At 51.2% G+C, this 18,757-nt stretch overlaps 1 protein-coding gene across 1 annotated transcript in view; it reads left to right on the plus strand.

Moving 5' to 3' along the window:
• Positions 1–18,757, plus strand: part of BZW1 (basic leucine zipper and W2 domains 1) — a 124,346-nt gene that overhangs the window by 79,229 nt on the left and 26,360 nt on the right. Inside the window, exons 6-8 of the mRNA XM_030208793.1 lie at positions 9,392–9,527; positions 17,222–17,331; positions 17,774–17,944. Of these exons, the coding sequence (XP_030064653.1) occupies positions 9,392–9,527; positions 17,222–17,331; positions 17,774–17,944 (417 nt within the window). The remainder of the gene's footprint in view (positions 1–9,391; positions 9,528–17,221; positions 17,332–17,773; positions 17,945–18,757) is intronic.

Here is an 18,757-nt window from a genome sequence, read left to right on the forward strand (position 1 = left end):
TACAAAGGCGGACTCAGGTAGCGAGAGTGGCCCAGTGGAACGTTTTGTTCTCGGGCTCTTCGTCGGCATCGACACCAAGCTCATCGAGTGCATCGACGTCGTCAGCGTCCAGACCTTCATCCTCGGCCGCCAGTGCATCGAGTGCATCGAGGCATCGGCCCTCTGCATCGGCGCCGAGACATCGGATAGCTGCATCGACGTCGGTGGTACCGGGACCTCGTCTGCTGATGTCGTCGGACGGTGGTGCATCGTCTGGAGTGCAGGTGAGGGCTGTCCATTCCCCTGCTGGTGGCGGTGAGCCTTCGGGTGGGTCTCCCCCTACCCTGAGGGCTCCTGCGGTACAGCCCCCCCGAGATCGACCTCCTTCGGCCTCAGCCCCGAGGAAGCGACGACTGGATTCTACGTCCTCCTCGTCGGTGCCGGGGAGCTCCGGTGACATGCTTCGGAAGAAGTCGAAGAAGCATCGACACCGGTCTCCTCCCCGCGTCGGCACCGAGAGCTCTGGGTCGCCGAGGGAGTCGGCACCCAGCAGGCATCGGCACCGAGAGGACCGCTCACCCTCTGTTCAGGAGGTGTCGATGCGCTCCACTCTGGACAGCCCGGAACAGCCTCCACGCCCGGAACAGGTTCTGACGTCGACGCCTGCATCGACCTCTCTGCCTTTCTCTGCAGCCGCTCTGAACGAGAGCCTCCGGGCCGTTCTCCCAGAGATCCTGGGAGAGCTGTTGCGCCCTACCCCTCCGGTACCGGCGGTGCTTGCGCCTCTGGTACCGTCGAGCGCGGCGCCGGCTGGCCCATCGCCCGGGGTGAGGTCCCCGACGTCGGTACCGCATGCGGTGCCGACTGCGGCCACCTCCCAGGAGGGCTCCCCGACTACGTCGGCGGAGGGAGCTTCGCCGATGCGGGCGAGGGAGTCTACCTCTCGACGCCCCCATCGTGGACATGGCTCCACGGAGTCGAGTCGGGCACGGTTGCAGACACAGGTCCGTGAACTTGTGTCTGACACCGAGGGTGAGGCCTCGTGGGAAGAGGAAGAGGACCCCAGATATTTCTCTGACGAGGAGTCTGAGGGTCTTCCTTCCGATCCCACTCCCTCTCCTGAAAGACAGCTTTCTCCTCCTGAGAGTCTGTCTTTCGCTTCCTTTGTCCGGGAGATGTCTACGGCCATCCCCTTCCCGGTGGTTGTGGAGGACGAGCCCAGGGCTGAAATGTTTGAGCTCCTGGACTATCCTTCTCCACCTAAGGAAGCGTCCACTGTTCCCTTGCACCATGTCCTAAAAAAGACATTGCTTGCGAACTGGACCAAGCCACTAACTAATCCCCACATTCCCAAGAAGATCGAGTCCCAGTACCGGATCCATGGGGGACCCAGAGCTGATGCGCACCCAGTTGCCTCATGACTCTGGAGTTGTGGATCTGGCCCTAAAGAAGGCTAAGAGTTCTAGGGAGCATGCTTCGGCGCCCCCGGGCAAAGACTCTAGAACCTTAGACTCCTTTGGGAGGAAGGCCTACCATTCTTCTATGCTCGTGGCCAAAATCCAGTCTTACCAGCTCTACACGAGCATACACATGCGGAACAATGTGCGGCAGTTGGCGGGCTTGGTTGATGCGCTCCCCCCTGAGCAAGCCAAGCCGTTTCAGGAGGTGGTCAGGCAGCTGAAGGCGTGCAGAAAATTCCTGGCCAGAGGGGTGTATGACACCTTTGATGTTGCGTCCAGGGCCGCTGCTCAAGGTGTGGTGATGCGCAGGCTCTCATGGCTGCGTGCCTCCGACCTGGAGAATAGACTCCAGCAGCGGATTGCGGACTCGCCTTGCCGTGCGGACAATATTTTTGGAGAGAAGGTCGAGCAGGTGGTAGAGCATCTCCACCAGCGGGATACCGCATTCGACAAGTTCTCCCGCCGGCAGCCTTCAGCATCTACCTCCACAGGTAGAAGATTTTTCGGGGGAAGGAAGACTGGTCCCTACTCTTCTGGCAAGCATAGGTACAATCCTCCTTCTCGACAGCCTGCGGCCCAGGCTAAGCCCCAGCGCGCTCGCTCTCGTCAGCAGCGTGCGACTCAGCAAGGCCCCTCGGCTCCCCAGCAAAAGCAAGGGGCGAGCTTTTGACTGGCTCCAGCAGAGCATAGCCGACATCCAAGTGTCCGTGCCGGGCGACCTGCCAGTCGGAGGGAGGTTGAAAGCTTTTCACCAAAGGTGGCCTCTCATAACCTCCGATCAGTGGGTTCTCCAAATAGTCCGGCAAGGATACACCCTCAATTTGGCCTCAAAACCTCCAAATTGTCCACCGGGAGCTCAGTCTTACAGCTTCCAGCACAAGCAGGTACTTGCAGAGGAACTCTCCGCCCTTCTCAGCGCCAATGCGGTCGATGCCCGTGCCATCCGGGCAAGAAGGGCTGGGATTCTATTCCAGGTACTTCCTTGTGGAAAAGAAAACAGGGGGAATGCGTCCCATCCTAGACCTAAGGGCCCTGAACAAATATCTGGTCAAAGAAAAGTTCAGGATGCTTTCCCTGGGCACCCTTCTTCCCATGATTCAGGAAAACGATTGGCTATGCTCTCTGGACTTGAAGGATGCCTACACACACATCCCGATACTGCCAGCTCACAGACAGTATCTGCGATTTCAGCTGGGCACACGTCACTTCCAGTACTGTGTGCTACCCTTTGGGCTCGCCTCTGCGCCCAGGGTGTTCACAAAGTGCTTGGCTGTCGTAGCAGCAGCACTTCGCAGGCTGGGGGTGCACGTGTTCCCATATCTCAACGATTGGCTGGTGAAGAACACGTCCGAGGCAGGAGCCCTGCAGTCCATGCAGATGACTATTCGCCTCCTGGAGCTACTGGGGTTTGTGATAAATTACCCAAAGTCCCATCTTCTCCCAACGCAGAGACTCGAATTCATAGGAGCTCTGCTGGATTCTCGGACGGCTCGCGCCTATCTCCCAGAGGCGAGAGCCAACAACTTGTTGTCCCTCGTCTCGCGGGTGCGAGCGTCCCAGCAGATCACAGCTCGGCAGATGTTGAGATTGCTGGGCCACATGGCCTCCACAGTTCATGTGACTCCCATGGCCCGCCTTCACCTGAGATCTGCTCAATGGACCCTAGCTTCCCAATGGTTTCAGGCTGCTGGGGATCTAGAAGACGTGATCCACCTATCCACGAGTTTTCTCGAATCCCTGTACTGGTGGACGATGTGGTCCAATTTGACTCTGGGACGTCCTTTCCAAATTCCTCAGCCACAAAAAGTGCTGACCACGGATGCGTCTCTCCTGGGATGGGGAGCTCATGTCGATGGGCTTCACACCCAAGGAAGCTGGTCCCTCCAGGAACGCGATCTACAGATCAATCTTCTGGAGTTGCGAGCGATCTGGAACGCTCTGAAGGCTTTCAGAGATCGGCTGTCCCATCAAATTATCCAAATTCAGACAGACAACCAGGTTGCCATGTACTATGTCAACAAGCAGGGGGGCACCGGATCTCACCCCCTGTGTCAGGAAGCCGTCAGCATGTGGCTCTGGGCTCGCCGTCACGGCGTGGTGCTCCAAGCCACATACCTGGCAGGCGTAAACAGTCTGGCCGACAGACTGAGCAGGATTATGCAACCTCACGAGTGGTCGCTCAACTCCCGAGTGGTGCGCCAGATCTTCCAAGTGTGGGGCACCCCCTTGGTGGATCTCTTCGCATCTCGAGCCAACCACAAAGTCCCTCAGTTCTGTTCCAGGCTTCAGGCCCACGGCAGACTGGCATCGGATGCCTTCCTCCTGGATTGGGGGGAGGGTCTGCTGTATGCTTATCCTCCCATTCCTCTGGTGGGGAAGACTTTGTTGAAACTCAAGCAAGACCGAGGCACCATGATTCTGATTGCTCCTTTTTGGCCGCGTCAGATCTGGTTCCCTCTTCTTCTGGAGTTATCCTCCGAAGAACCGTGGAGATTGGAGTGTTTTCCGACCCTCATCACGCAGGACGAAGGGGCTCTTCTGCATCCCAGCCTCCGGTCCCTGGCTCTCACGGCCTGGATGTTGAGAGCGTAGACTTTGCCTCTTTGGGTCTGTCAGAGGGTGTCTCCCGTGTCTTGCTTGCTTCCAGGAAAGATTCCACCAAGAGGAGTTACTTCTTTCTGTGGAGGAGGTTTGCCGTCTGGTGTGACAGCAAGGCCCTAGATCCTTGCTCTTGTCCTACACAGACCCTGCTTGAATACCTTCTGCACCTGTCTGAGTCTGGTCTAAAGACCAACTCTGTAAGGGTTCACCTTAGTGCAATCAGTGCATACCATTACCGTGTGGAAGGTAAGCCGATCTCAGGACAGCCTTTAGTTGTTCGCTTCATGAGAGGTTTGCTTTTGTCAAAGCCCCCTGTCAAGCCTCCTACAGTGTCATGGGATCTCAATGTCGTTCTCACCCAGCTGATGAAACCTCCTTTTGAGCCACTGAATTCCTGCCATCTGAAGTACTTGACCTGGAAGGTCATTTTCTTGGTGGCAGTTTCTTCAGCTCGTAGAGTCAGTGAGCTTCAGGCCCTGGTAGCCCAGGCCCCTTACACCAAATTTCATCATAACAGAGTAGTCCTCCGCACTCACCCTAAGTTCTTGCCAAAGGTTGTGTCGGAGTTCCATCTGAACCAGTCAATTGTCTTGCCAACATTCTTTCCCCGTCCTCATTCCTGCCCTGCTGAACGTCAGCTGCACACATTGGACTGCAAGAGAGCATTGGCCTTCTACCTGGAGCGGACACAGCCCAACAGACAGTCCGCCCAATTGTTTGTTTCTTTTGATCCCAACAGGAGGGGAGTGGCTGTGGGGAAACGCACCATATCCAATTGGCTAGCAGATTGCATTTCCTTCACTTACGCCCAGGCGGGGCTGGCTCTTGAGGGTCATGTCACGGCTCATAATGTTAGAGCCATGGCTGCGTCGGTAGCCCACTTGAAGTCAGCCTCCATTGAAGAAATTTGCAAAGCTGCGACATGGTCATCTGTCCACACATTCACATCTCATTACTGCCTGCAGCAGGATTCCCGACGCGACAGTCAGTTCTTCAGAACCTGTTTGGGCTTTAGGATCCAACTCCACCCCCCGAGGGCCCTGTTTGTTCTGTTCCAGGCTGCACTCTGTTAGTTGGTAAATTTTTTAGGTCAATCTCAGTTATGTCCTCGCCGTTGCGAGGCCCAATTGACCATGGTTGTTGTTTTGAGTGAGCCTGGGGGCTAGGGATACCCCATCAGTGAGAACAAGCAGCCTGCTTGTCCTCGGAGAAAGCGAATGCTACATACCTGTAGAAGGTATTCTCCGAGGACAGCAGGCTGATTGTTCTCACAAACCCGCCCGCCTCCCCTTTGGAGTTGTGTCTTCCCTTGTATTGTCTTGCTGCATACTGGACTGGCCGGCTCGAGCCGGTTTCGGGCGGGAAGACGGCCGCGCATCCGCGGTGCGCGCGGGCGCGCGAGGACTAGCAAAGGACTTTGCTAGTGAAGATTCCGATTGGAGGGGCTGCCGTGGACGTCACCCATCAGTGAGAACAATCAGCCTGCTGTCCTCGGAGAATACCTTCTACAGGTATGTAGCATTCGCTTTAAGTGGTGATGCATTTGCATCAACGAGCAAAGGAGGGACCGACTTCTCCCATGTCAAGAGGCAATAAAAATATGGCACTTTGCTCTGCTTCTTGGATTGTCACACAAACCTGTCCATCACTCTGCAGAAGAAATGCTTCATACCATTGATTTACTCCTGCTGAATTCTGCACAAGAAAATCTGCGCACAAAATTCTCCATTTTGTCATAATTTAAGCAATGTTAAAGCCCCCCTCCCTATACACAGTCTATATTATTCCCAACCCCCTTCCCAGCACCTGTAGCATCCACCTTTTTTATAGCCCCCCCCCCCCCCCCGCCACACCCACACATCATCCATAGTTTTTGTTTCTTCGAGCCCCCGCTGCACCCACATCCCAGCCATAGTTGTTTCCAGCCCACATTCACCGGGAAACTATGATGAGGAGCTGCATTGAGAGTACCTCTGGGGCAGGAAAAAAACTTGACACTTTCCTGCCCACTACTGCTGCTCTGAGTTGGTACCACCGCTTCTTGCAAATGGCCACCTAGACTTCCTGCGACAGCCTCACAAAATTACCGCTTGAAGAAGCGCCCAGCCAGAGAGTGGCGGCAGCAGGCAGGAAACAGGGTTCTTTCTGCCTCCGAAGAGGCCACTAGACCATCAGGGAGTGTTAAGTTAGGTGAGGGATCCAAGGTACTGAATTTGAAAAATATCTGGTGGTAATTCTTGGAAGGAATTTCCCTGGGTATCCATGCAGGAACTACCTGAGAAGTGTTCTGCATGGGGACCCCGAGAACAAGTAGACTCAACACTTCAAAACCCCCTGTGCCCCACTGCAAAACCTAACATTGCTCCTGAAGCCTACACTGAAGGTGAAGAGAAGTCCCCCTGGGTAGTATCTGATCACCTGTTGAGAAGACTGTTCTGTAAAGGAGCACAGCCATAACTCAGCAGCTTGCAACAAGGAATGGTCTGTCCCAGTCAAACCAAGTGTTCAGGACTATCTCCCTGAGGAATGGAGAGAGCTACCTGAATAGAATTGTGCATGCAGTCTTAATTCAGACCAACCAAGACTAGTATGGGTGGGTGGTCTTCCTAAAAGTTCAACCAGCCTCTGAATTTCGGTTCATAAAGTTCCAATACAATTAGCATCACTCTCCATCATGCAGGACTCAACCAGCCATTTAATCTGCCCACAAGTTTTTGGTCTTGTATAGAGATCTCCCAACAGCCTCCCCACTAGAGAGCTGCACGGCTTCCGTCCCCGCGGGAATCCCGCGGAACCCGCAGGATTCCCGCGGGGACGGGGGCAGTTCCTGCGGGGTTCCCACGGGGACAGGAAGCAGTTCTGCGGGGTTCCCGCGGGGATGGAACCAGTTCTGCGGGGTTCCCGCGGGGACGGAGGCAGTTCCTGCGGGGTTCCCGCGGGGATGGAACCAGTTCTGTGGGCTTCCCGTGGAAGTGTAAGCTGCACCTGCACCAGCCTCTCATCTACCGAATACCAATTTATTTGAGTGCTGTCTCCTCCACCTCCTCTTCTTCCTTGCTTTAACAGCATAAATGTGGAAAGTCTTCCATTAAGGAGGTGGTAGAGTCACAAATGATGACAGAATTCAAAAAGGCGTGGGATGAACACAGAGGATCTCTAATTAGAAAATGGAAGTTATATAAAAGCTAACCTTAAATGGCTGCATGTGTGTGGATATGTCAAGTGACACTTAGATGGCAACTCTGACTGTGATGAACTAGAGCTGATACCTTGTATGGTCTGTGTCTCATACATGGCAATCTGGTGTAGGATGGGCTGGAAAGGGCTTAGACAGCAACTTCAGTGGCTGGAACACGAGGACAGTGCTGGACAGACTTTTACGGTCTGTGTCCCACAAATGAGAACATGAATAGGCTGGAGTGGGCTTCGATGGCAACTCCAGCAGTTGGAACATAAGGATGGGGCCAGATAGACTTCTGTGGTCTTTGTTCCAGAAACACGAAAGAAAGACCATAATCAAGTATATAATATCACACTCGTTGATTTAATGATGAATTGATCATGAGTGTGACTATTGGGCAGAGTGGATGGACCGTTCAGGTCTATTTGCTGTCACTTACTTTGTTACTATTAATCCTCTTTGCTCCCAGGCTGGTGCACAGACCTCAGCTCTGACACAGGCACGAGAATCAGATGTCACCTGACCTACTGGCGCGTGCATGTGGCAGCCTCTCAGCACACACTGCCAGTGAATCAGAGACAAATCTTACATGTGGGCACCAGAGTGTTCCAACTTCCGTTCCTTCCTTGCCTACAGTGCTGTGGCTCAAATCCAGAAAGAGACTGAGGGAGCTGACTGGATCTTTCTTTTATGTACTATTAAATTCTTACGGGGATGGGTGGGGATGGGTTAAATTCTTGCGGGGACGGGTGGGGACGGGTTGGGATGGTTTAAATTTTTGCGGGGATGGGTGGGGATGGGTAAGATTCCAGTGGGGATGGATGGGGACGGGTAAGATTCCAGCAGGTACGGGCGGGGATGGGTAAGATTTCTGTCCCCGTGCAACTCTCTACTCCCCACTGAGGCAGGTTCTCTGCTGAACCAGCTATCTCCTCTTCTTACCCCAGTTGGTGGAATGCTATATTGTCTCAGACATTGCTGAGGTCAACCTGTGATTGTTTCTGTGCATGGACACTGATTAGGGCTAGGAAGGGCTCAAAACAGATTTTGAAGGCACGGTTGATTGACCAAGCAGGAATTTTTTTTTCCCTTTTAAATATTCTCAAGCTGGAGCAATGTTTCAGATATTACAAGCCAAATTTGGCATTAGAGTTACTCTGGAAAAGTTCATTTATGTAGAGGGGCAGACATTTGGTTCTGCAGGTTGTTCTCATTATTGCTCCCCTAGCTGGGAGAGGGGAGGAAATAGCTCAATGCCTGTGAGGCTGCCTGCTGAAATACTAGCTTGCAGAACTGGAGGTGTAGGGGTTCTGCCATGCCCCCAGTGTCCCTGGACTTGGTCTCTGTAGCACTGGAAATCGGGACCTCTGACCTTGCCAGGAGCACCCTACTCGGCCTGCACCATCTGCTGGAGTCAGAGAAATGCTGAGGAGCTGAAGGCAGCACCAGCCCCCTGTAAAGAGAGTGAAGTCAGCTCTGAGACTTTGTTTTTCTCTGCCTGCAGGGGAATATAAACCACTCATCTGGACTGGTCTGGTGTGGGCAATAAGGAAACAAAGTACATGATAAAAATGTTAAGACCCAAAGACTTCAATAGCCAAGCTTTCAGCCTCTGAAAAGCTAACATATATTTTCAATTGCTAAATCCCCAATGGGAGACAATACAACTGAGGCACTATGCACAAAAATATCTTTTCTAAATGTTCAATTCCATAACATAATCAGAAGTGAGAAAGGGGCAAGGGGTCCATATACAACAATCAAACTTCAATTAAAATGAGTTGCTAGTGTGGTCAGAAGCACTGGAGGGCTTTTACTAGTAAAAGTAAACTGTTTACTGATGCGTTAAGTTTATAGACTGAAACATAATACAATTTACATAAGCTCATTATACAAGTTAAATGCTATGTTGACTTTTTTTTCAGTCTAGTGATACATTAGCTTTGACAGCCAAGACAAAAAGAGGAAGCCATCTGCACTCAGTTACATTTAAGTGTTGGTAGATGCCTTGTCTCATGGTAGAATTAGGAATGATTGCCACTTGAACAGATGAGACCGGTATTGAGGTAATCTGCCATATAATGTTAATATGTGCTTGCTTGAAATTTTGATATCCTAAAAGGAAAGATAGATTGTGTTTTTTGCTTGAATTTAACTTTGTGTTTTGCAGTTGTTGCTGTTTCTAAAGGGTTTTTCCGAATCTGAGCGGAACAAACTGGCCATGTTGACCGGTATTCTTCTGGCCAGCGGAAATCTTTCTGCATCTATTCTTAACAGTCTGTATAATGAAAACTTGGTTAAAGAAGGTAATTATTACAAGAATATTATTTCTACAATAAGTGGAGCCACAACAAGGCAGGATGTTGGCTAGTAGGTTCTTGGAATGCACAGTATAGCTCTGTATACAGGACTGGTACTATCGTACATGCATCCCAGGTTGTCTTACAAGATAGCAGAATCAATCTACCATTTCCTTGTCATCAAGCAGATGAATCCATTACGAGTGGGTTGTGTCCATCAACCAGCAGGGGGAGATAGAGAGCACTGAAAAACCATAGTGCCTCATGGCCAGCTTGCTCCATGTGCCTCTCCAGTATTCTCTATCTCCCCAGCAGGGTGGTTGCAGCTTGTTCAAGCTCCTTCAGAAAATCTGCCTGGGGTGGCTCCTGTGCTTTTGCCAGTTGTAGCAGGGGTGTTGTGGCTGATGGTGCCCACTTTAAAGGCAAATAGGTTAGCCCTTTTCCTGCCTTACCCGGCCCCCGATGTGGAAGTAGACAAATAGGCAAGCCATGTCCCTGTCTTTGCCCACGCTGTGGATGCAGGCACATAGGTTCGCCCTTTCCCTGCCTTTCCCACGCTACTGATCCTCTGGAGTTGGAAATTTGCCTTTTTCGCTGTTGCCTCAAACTTTCCTCACAGCGTTAAAAAAAAAAAAAAAAAAAAAGTCACGTCGCGCTTTGGCGCTGCGATCCCAGAAAAGAGGTTTTCTTCTGATTGTGCAGCCTGACTGGAGCTCGGAGACTCGGTCTGGTGAGGTAAGAGCATTTTGTAGCTCCTCCGGGGAGGGCCCACGTTCAGGACGATTTTAGCGCAAATCCGCCATTTTGAATTTCCGCTGCTTTCGGTGATGGCTGCTGAGAAAGTTAAGCGCTGTTCCGTTTGTGGCAAGCGCAAATCTGCAGCGGGGCTCTGTAAGGCGTGCTTTTCAGACGGTAGAGCCGGACCGAGCATGGCGAGCGATGTTCCTTACCGCTCCGTGGAACTGGCAGCGGGCGCCATTTTGGAGCAGCATGACGTGACCCCCGCTGAGGCGGAGGGGTTTGAGCCTGGAGGGGCGCCTCGTGTAGAGGCTAATAAAAGAGCTGTTTCCCCCGGACTGGAACCGGGAGGCCAGGGTGAGCCATTTCCCCTGAATTTGTTTTATTGCTGCATAATGCATACATGTTAAAAAGAGCTCTTCCGCAGGGATCTCCTGCGGCCCTGCTTTCTGTATCCCCTCCAGTGGAGTCTGGCCTTGGCTTAGTCAGGCGCGTTTTCCCCTGACAGATGGCCGCAAGACAAGCGCAGAAGGGTGGATTCCCCTTCGGAGAGTGGCGCACCCCCCCCCCCCCCCCCCCAGTCGGGATGTGAGGACTCTGAGGGGTCTGGCAGGCCTTCGTGGTCTGGAGAGCCAGAAGAAGGTGCAGGATTGCTACCGGATCCAGATGAGCCTTCCGCGGTGAGGATTTTCCACCGCGATGAGCTGCCAGCGCTTATTTACTGATGCCTTGCAGGTCCTCTCTGTAGAAGACACTGGGAGTACTGAGACCTCCTCCGGTAATCCGAGGATGGCAAGTACTAAGAAGCCTGCTCGAGCCTTTCCTTTGCATGACTCCATGGCTCAATGGGCTGACCCTGAGGGGCCTTTGAAAGTCGCCAGGGCTATGGGGCAATTATACGCTCTGAGCATTTGGTGCACCTAGCAGTGCCTAAAGTGGATGCCCTAGTCATGGCTGTGACAAAGAAAACTACCCTCCCAGTGGAAGGAGGAGTTGCCCTGAAGGCCATGCCGGACCGTCTCCTGGAGGCAGCTATGAAACGGTCCTTTGAAATTTCAGGCCTATCCTTACGGGCATCTGCATGCAGCTGCTACGCTGCCCGAGCCTGCCTTGCTTTGTTACAACAGGCAGTCGAACAGCCCGGAGATAGAGCGGAGCCCTTTACGGAGGTGGCACCGCAGATGGAGTCAGCCTTGTCTTTTTTTGGCTGACGCCCTTTATGATCTGGTCAGAGCTTCGGCTAAACAGATGGCTGTAGCGGTGGCGGCTCGCCGTCTTCTATGGCTACGGCATTGGGCAGCTGACATGTCCTCTAAGCAAAGGTTGGTGAAGTTGCCCTTTCAAGGCCTTCTCCTGTTTGGTGAGGAGTTGGAGAAAATTGTAAAAGGCCTGGGGGATGCCAAACCCCAGCACTTACCCGAGGATAGGCCGCAGCCTTCTTCCAAGGGTCAGGCGATTCCCTCCTCTTACAGACCTCGCTTCCGTGAAGCTAGAAGGTACCGCCTGGGGTGTTCTGCTGGGTTCACTTCGCGTGGCCGTTTTCAGCAGAGGAACTCCTTTTGCTCAGACAGACGTTCCGCAGCAGCAGGCTCAAGACCTGGAGTTCAAGGGCGACCCTCTCGATGGTGCACCAGCCCCCTCCTCGATTCCTGTGATAGCAGGGATGACTTTCCCTCTTTCTCGAGGAGTGGGCCAAGATTACCTCAGATCAGTGGGTCTTGGACCTGATCAGAGAAGGCTACAGAATAGAATTCAATGCCCTGATAAGAGACGTGTTTGTGGAGTCCCGATGCAGTTCTGCCGCCAAACGGGCAGCGGTAGAGGAGACCTTGCAAGGCTTGATTCACATAGGGGTGGTTTCCCCCATGCCTCCCGCTGAATGCGGCTCTGGCTGTTACTCCATTTACTTCGTGGTGCCGTGAAAAGGAGGGTCTTTTCGGCCTATCCTAGACTTAAAAGAAGTCAAAAAATATCTGAACGTGCGGCATTTTCACATGGAAACCCTGCGCTCCGTCATAGCGGCGGTACAGCCAGGAGAATTTCTCACGTCTCTGGACCTGAAAGAAGCTTACTTGCACATTCCAATTTGGCCCCCGCACCAGAGGTTTCTGCATTTTGCGGTGATGGCAAGGCCCGAAACTGGAAATGTTTTCCCTTTTGGTCTCACCACAGCTCCCTGAACCTTTTCCAAGGTAATGGTGGTAGTAGCTGCTTTTCTCAGGTGAGATTGTATCCGGGTTCACCCGTACCTAGACGACTGGCTTATCAGAGCAGACTCTGCAGAAGAGTCATCAGGTTACAGCCAGAGTGGTCTCAGTACTGCAATCTCTGGGCTGGGTTGTCAATATAGCCAAAAGTCACCTGATCCCCTCTCAATCTCTAGAATATTTGGGGGTCCGGTTCAATACAGCTTCAGGGATGGTCTTCCTACCCGAGCAAAGGCGGTGCAAGCTTCAGAACCAGGTCCGTCTACTCCTGAGGATGCCTCGCCCGCGAGCTTGGGACATAGTCCAGCTGTTGGGGTCGATGACGGCCACTTTGGAAGTGGTGCCTTGGGCGAGAGCGCACCTGAGACCTCTGCAGTGTTCCGTGCTTCAATGGTGGTCTCCTATATCTCAGGATTATCAATGCAGACTCAACGTGACTCCCTGCGGCCCGGCTCAGTATGGAGTGGTGGCTCTCAGACAGCATGCTGCGGCGAGGAATGCCGCTAGCACTCCCCAATTGGTGCCTGGTGGTTACAAGATGCCAGCCTGAAGGGCTGGGGTGTACATTGCCAGGGAAGGCATGCCCCCAGGGTCTTTGGACACCCAAGGAGTCGGAGTGGTCCATCAATCGCTTGGAGTTGAAAGCGATTTTCCAGACGCTTCTGGCCTTTTAATTGACTCTGGAAGGGTTGGCTGTCAGAGTTCTGTCGGACAACACGACAGCAGTGGCCTACATAAATCGCCAAGGAGGCACTCAGTGCATTGCACTAGCAGCGCAGGACGCGCAGATTTGCCACTGGGCCGAGCTTCATTTGCAGTTTCTTTCAGCAGCTCATATTGCAGGTCAGAGCAACGTGCAAGCCGATTAACTGAGCAGGAATCAAATCAACCGAGCGGAGTGGGAATTGCAGACGAAGTATTCCTGCAGATATGTGCCAAATGGGGAAAGCCCGTAATGGATCTTATGGCGTCAAGCACAAATGCCAAAGTCCCGTGCTTCCACAGCAGACTGAGAGATCCTCGCTCGGCAGGATTGGATGCTTTGGCTCAACCCTGGCCTCAGGGCCTCCTGTATGTGTTCCCTCGATAGGGCGAGTACTCCTGCAGATTCGGCTCCACCAAGGAGAGGTGGTTCTCATTGCTCTGGATTGGCCCAGGAGGCCGTGGTATGCGGACCTTCGGCGGATGCTGGTAGAGGATCCCCTGCCGCTACCTCTGGTACCACACCTGTTGTCACAGGGCCCGGTGACCATGGAGGACGCCTACCGCTTTGGTCTTACGGCATGGCTATTGAGAGGGCGCAATTGAGAGACGAGGGATATTCCAGTAAAGTCATTTTCACTCTCCTACAGGCCCGCAAGCGTTCCACTTCCGTGGCTTATGCCAGGATTTGGCACCAATTTGAGGCTTGGTGCGCTTCTAAAGCGATCACACCCATGCGGGCTTCTGTCTCGCCGATACTTGACTTCTTGCAGGGTGGTTTACAAAAAGGCTTGGCCTATAATTCCCTGCGTGTTCAAGTGGCAGCCTTAGCATTTTTTCGAGGGAAGGTCGCTGGCCTCTCTCTGGCTGCTTGCCCTGATGTGACACGGTTTCTTAGAGGGGTGCTTTGGCTCCGTCCTCCCATTGGGGCCCCGTGTCCGGCCTGGAACCTGGGGTTAGTTTTAAAGGCCCTTCAGTGTTCGCCCTTCGAGCTGCTTAGGTGAGCTTCGGAGAAGGCTGTGACCTTAAAGACGGTCTTTTTGGTGGCTGTGACATCGGCAAGACGGGTATCTGAGCTCCAGGCGCTGTCCTGTCGAGACCCATTTCTGCAATTCTCAGAGTCTGGAGTAATGGTACGTACGGTGCCTTCCTTCATGCCTAAGGTGGTTTCAGCGTTTCACCTAAACCAGCCTATTTACCTGCCCTCTTTTTCTAAAGAGGAGTTTCCAGAAGCCTATGGGCAGTTGCAACTTCTGGATGTGCGAAGGGCTCTGTTGCAATATCTGCGCATGTCAAATACCTTCAGGACCTCTGACCATCTTTTTGTTCTTTTGTCAGGTCCGCGCAGAGGGTCTCTAGAGTCTAAGGCCACTATAGCCCGTTGGCTCAAAGAAGCTATCTTTTCAGCATATCTGTTATCTGGCCGGCCTCCGCCTGAAGCCTTTAAGGCACATTCCACAAGAGCGATTTCCTCTTCTTGGGCTGAAGCTGGAGCACTCTCTCTTCAAGAGATATGTAGTGCAGCTACTTGGGCTTCGAAGCTCTCTTGTGCCCGACATTACAGGCTGGATGTGGCTGCCAGGAGAGACGCGCATTTTGGAGCACAAGTGCTGGCGCGTGGTGTGGCTTGTTCCCACCCTATCTAGGGATTGCTTTGATACATCCCACTCGTAATGGATTCATCTGCTTGATGACAAGGAAGAGAAAATTAGGTTCTTACCTTGGTAATTTTCTTTCCTTTTAGTCATAGCAGATGAATCCATGAGCCCTCCCTCGGTGGTTCATTGTGTGATTCATGTTACTTTTATGTTCAGTTTTTCCTGTAGATATGTTCCCTCATTGGGAGAAGTTGGAAAACAGTCTTCAGTATTTATGTTCAGTTACAGGAGGATGAGTTCATTCCCTCCTTTGAGTTATAGCTCCAGTTTTTTGGGGCGTTCATCCGCTGTGAGGAAAGTTCAAGTTGTTATGCTTTGCGGTGTAACACTGCTTTGGAAGCTTCAAATACTGAAGAGGCAGATGGAGCTAGCTGGCCATGAGGCACTATGGTTTTTCAGTGCTCTCTATCTCCCCCTGCTGGTTGATGGACACAACCCACTCATAATGGATTCATCTGCTATGACTAAATGAAAGAAAATTACCAAGGTAAGAACCTAATTTTCCCGTGTCATTGCTCCTTTCACAGCCCCCCCCCCTCCCCCACACACACACACACACACACACAAAAAGTCTTGGGCACCTCCTTGATCCCTGCAAGTTGACTACTGTACTTAACCTAAGTGGGAAGGGAGCCTAGAATTGTTGAATTTGAACAATTAGCAGCTCTGCCAATGAGTGAGGATTAGCAGTAATCGATTATATGCTCAGTCCCTGCTGCTGGGAGAGGTGCTGTGTAGAAATTGAGTACGCAGTAAGGCCCAGATCAGAACACGCTAGAGGCTATTAGTGCTGAGTTTGCACCCACGTTTGCCAGCACACAATGATCAGAGCCAGTGAGATCATGAAACAAGCTCGCCAGCTGTGAACACAAATTGCATGCAAAAGATTGTCTCTTGCGTTCCTCCCTAATACTCAGCAGGCAGCATACCAAACAAGGGCACTCATCCTGTAGCAAACCCTACGCCAGCTCAGAGCTGGCGTTAGAGTTTGCCGAGCAGGCGAGGAATAGAGGAGACCAGCCATCACAGCTCTGGTGGTCCAGTGGACCCCAGGACCCCACCCTCAAGCACATATAAGAGCCTTGGAGGTTCAGTGGACCCCTAGACCCCTAAAGATGTAACCACCACCCCCCATCAAAAAAAAAGTAAAAACCCTGGTGGTGCAGTGGGACCTTCCCCAACTTCCGAAGGCTAGCCCTGGTAATCCAGGTGGACCCCTCTCTCCAATCCCATCTTACCCTCAAGAAGGAGGAGAGGCTACTACTAGCATTCCCCTCCCTCCTGATGGGACGGGGCACCTCCTCAAAATGTCAGCGCCACTATTTTGAGAAGGCATCCCGTCCTGGCAGTAGCAGGGAGGGAATGCTAGTTCCTCCTCCTTCTTGAAGTTAAGATGGGGTTGAGGGGGTCCACTGCTAGACCACCAGGGCTAGCTTTCATGGGTGGTGGGACGGTACCACTGGACCACCAGGGGTTTTACTTTTTTGGAGGGGTCCACCGGCCCTCCATGCCCTTACATGTTTTTTTTTTTTTTTGGTGGAGGGGGGGTTCTGGGGGTCCACCGGATCTCCAGGGCTTTAGATTTGACATGTCCAGGCGTTTTTCCAGCTGGAGAAAAGTCCTGGACCTTTCAAACCTCTTCTGCAGGGAGGATTGTGCCTGGGCATGCACTCAAGTCCCTAATGATCAATGCTAACTCACCTAAATTTGCATGTTAGCGCTGATCATTAGGGAGTTCTTCCCCATGCTGTTCTGGCAGTATTTTTATGGCGCTGTTCTGAATAGAGCAGGAAACTGAACATTGAGGTATCAGTGCTTGGACGTATACTGTGCTAGAGCTGCCACTGTGCTTGATATCAGCCAGGCTCCCAGCCCCAAGCACAAATAACGTGAGGGGGTGGGGTGTCAACAATGAGCTACCTAGGATGGCAGAAAACCACATAGCCTTCTATGGTAGGCAAATGTGCAAGACTAGAAAGGAAGACTAGGAAAGGGTGTATTTTTAGAAGGTATAGGCATCATTGTACATCAAGCTTATTGTGAGATGTAGATCATGTTTAATTTCAGATATGTTTGGAGATAATAAAATCATTGATTCTGTTCAGATAGTAAGTTTTGAAAAGGTTCATACTTTTGAAGTAAAGGACCATTGTCATAATCACTGAGCCAGCTCCTGGTTCCACAGCACAAAAATGTGCACTGCTTGCTTCTTTTACAGCTTCTAGTGTTGAGTAACCAGCTATTTAGAGGAATCACTGGAGTAAGGAGGAAACCATACCACCAGCTTAAATTTGGCTTAGCACAGGTCTTCATGCTTCTAATTGCAGCAGAGAGGCTCGGAATTGATTTTATTTCTTCTCCTAAAAGCATCTGTCTTTGTTCCATTTTTGTTTAGGTGTGTCTGCAGCCTTTGCTGTAAAGCTTTTTAAATCGTGGATCAATGAAAAAGATATTAATGCAGTGGCTGCTAGTCTTCGTAAAGTCAACATGGACAACAGACTAATGGTAAGAAATGGCACTGCTGAGTGCTTATTTTGTGACCTTGATGCTTCTTGAATCCAACACCCCCACCACCCCCTTTTGGCCTGATGAGTAGAAACCAAGTCTAATGTAAGACAATATACAGCAGTACCCGTGCTCCATCAGATCAGCCCTGTATTGTGTGTAATTGTTAAGAGTGTTCTAACTAGTGTATAGGCAGTAGAAATGAAGATTATGAAATAGCTTTCTAAATACATACGAGTATAAATGTTTCATAGTGCATTCTAGTTAATGGTGCCAAGAGTTTATGGACCAATTTTCTTTTTTAATGAGCAGTTTTATTAAACTTGATTCTAGAGTAGGCAGTTATAAGCATAAGTGAGTTGTTTCACAACACAAATAAAAGCAATTGTACTTGTAACCCACCATATGGCACAAACGTAACCCAATCTGTTTAAATGTTCAGGAACTTTTTCCAGCCAACAAGCAAAGTGTTGAACACTTCACGAAATACTTCACTGATGCAGGACTAAAGGAACTCTCGGAGTATGTGCGGAATCAACAGACCATTGGTGCTCGCAAGGAGCTGCAGAAAGAACTGCAGGAACAGATGTCACGTGGAGAACCCTTAAAGGATGTAAGAACACCTCCATGATTTGAGTGTTGAAAATATGGGAAGACAAATAACTAGGGCAGTGTTATTTTCAAACATCAGTGTGTGTGCATGAATTCTGGCCCTCTAATACACAAGTTTTTCTTAAGTGTACAATTCTGTCTGTATATATGCTGTACACTTCAAAGTAATCCTTAGAAGAAGGGTAGTTAGCGGGGTCCCTCAGGGATTAGTGCTGGGACCTCTGCTGTTTAACAGATTCATAAATGACCTAGAGATGTGGGTAACTAGTGAGGTAATCAAATTTGCCGATGACACAAAGTTATTCAAAGTAGTCAAATCGCGGGAAGACTGTGAACAACTACAAGAGGACCTTACAAGACTGGGAGACTGGGCGTCTAAATGGCAAATGATGTTTAATGTGAACAAGTGCAAAGTGATGCATGTGGGAAAGAGGAACCCAAAGTATAACTACGTCATGCAAGGTTCAGCGTTGGGAGTCACGGACCGAGAAGGGGATCTAGGTGTCATCATTGATGATACGTTGAAAACTTCTGCTTAATGTACTGCTGCGGCTAGGAAAGCAAATTGAAAACAAAAATAAAGATATTATTCTGCCATTGTATTGCTCCATGGTGTTACCGCATCGAGTATTGTGTTCAATTCTGGTCGCCACGCCTCAAAAAAGACATAGTGGAATTGGAAAAGGTGCAGAGAAGGGCGACAAAGATGATACAGGGGATGGGACAACTTCCTTATCAGGATAGGCTGAAGAGGCTGGGGCTCTTCAGCTTGGAGAAAAGGCGGCTGAGGGGAGATATGATAGAGGGTCTATAA

This window comes from Microcaecilia unicolor, chromosome 7, assembly GCF_901765095.1.
Source record: "Microcaecilia unicolor chromosome 7, aMicUni1.1, whole genome shotgun sequence".
In the NCBI taxonomy this organism is placed as follows: domain Eukaryota; kingdom Metazoa; phylum Chordata; class Amphibia; order Gymnophiona; family Siphonopidae; genus Microcaecilia; species Microcaecilia unicolor.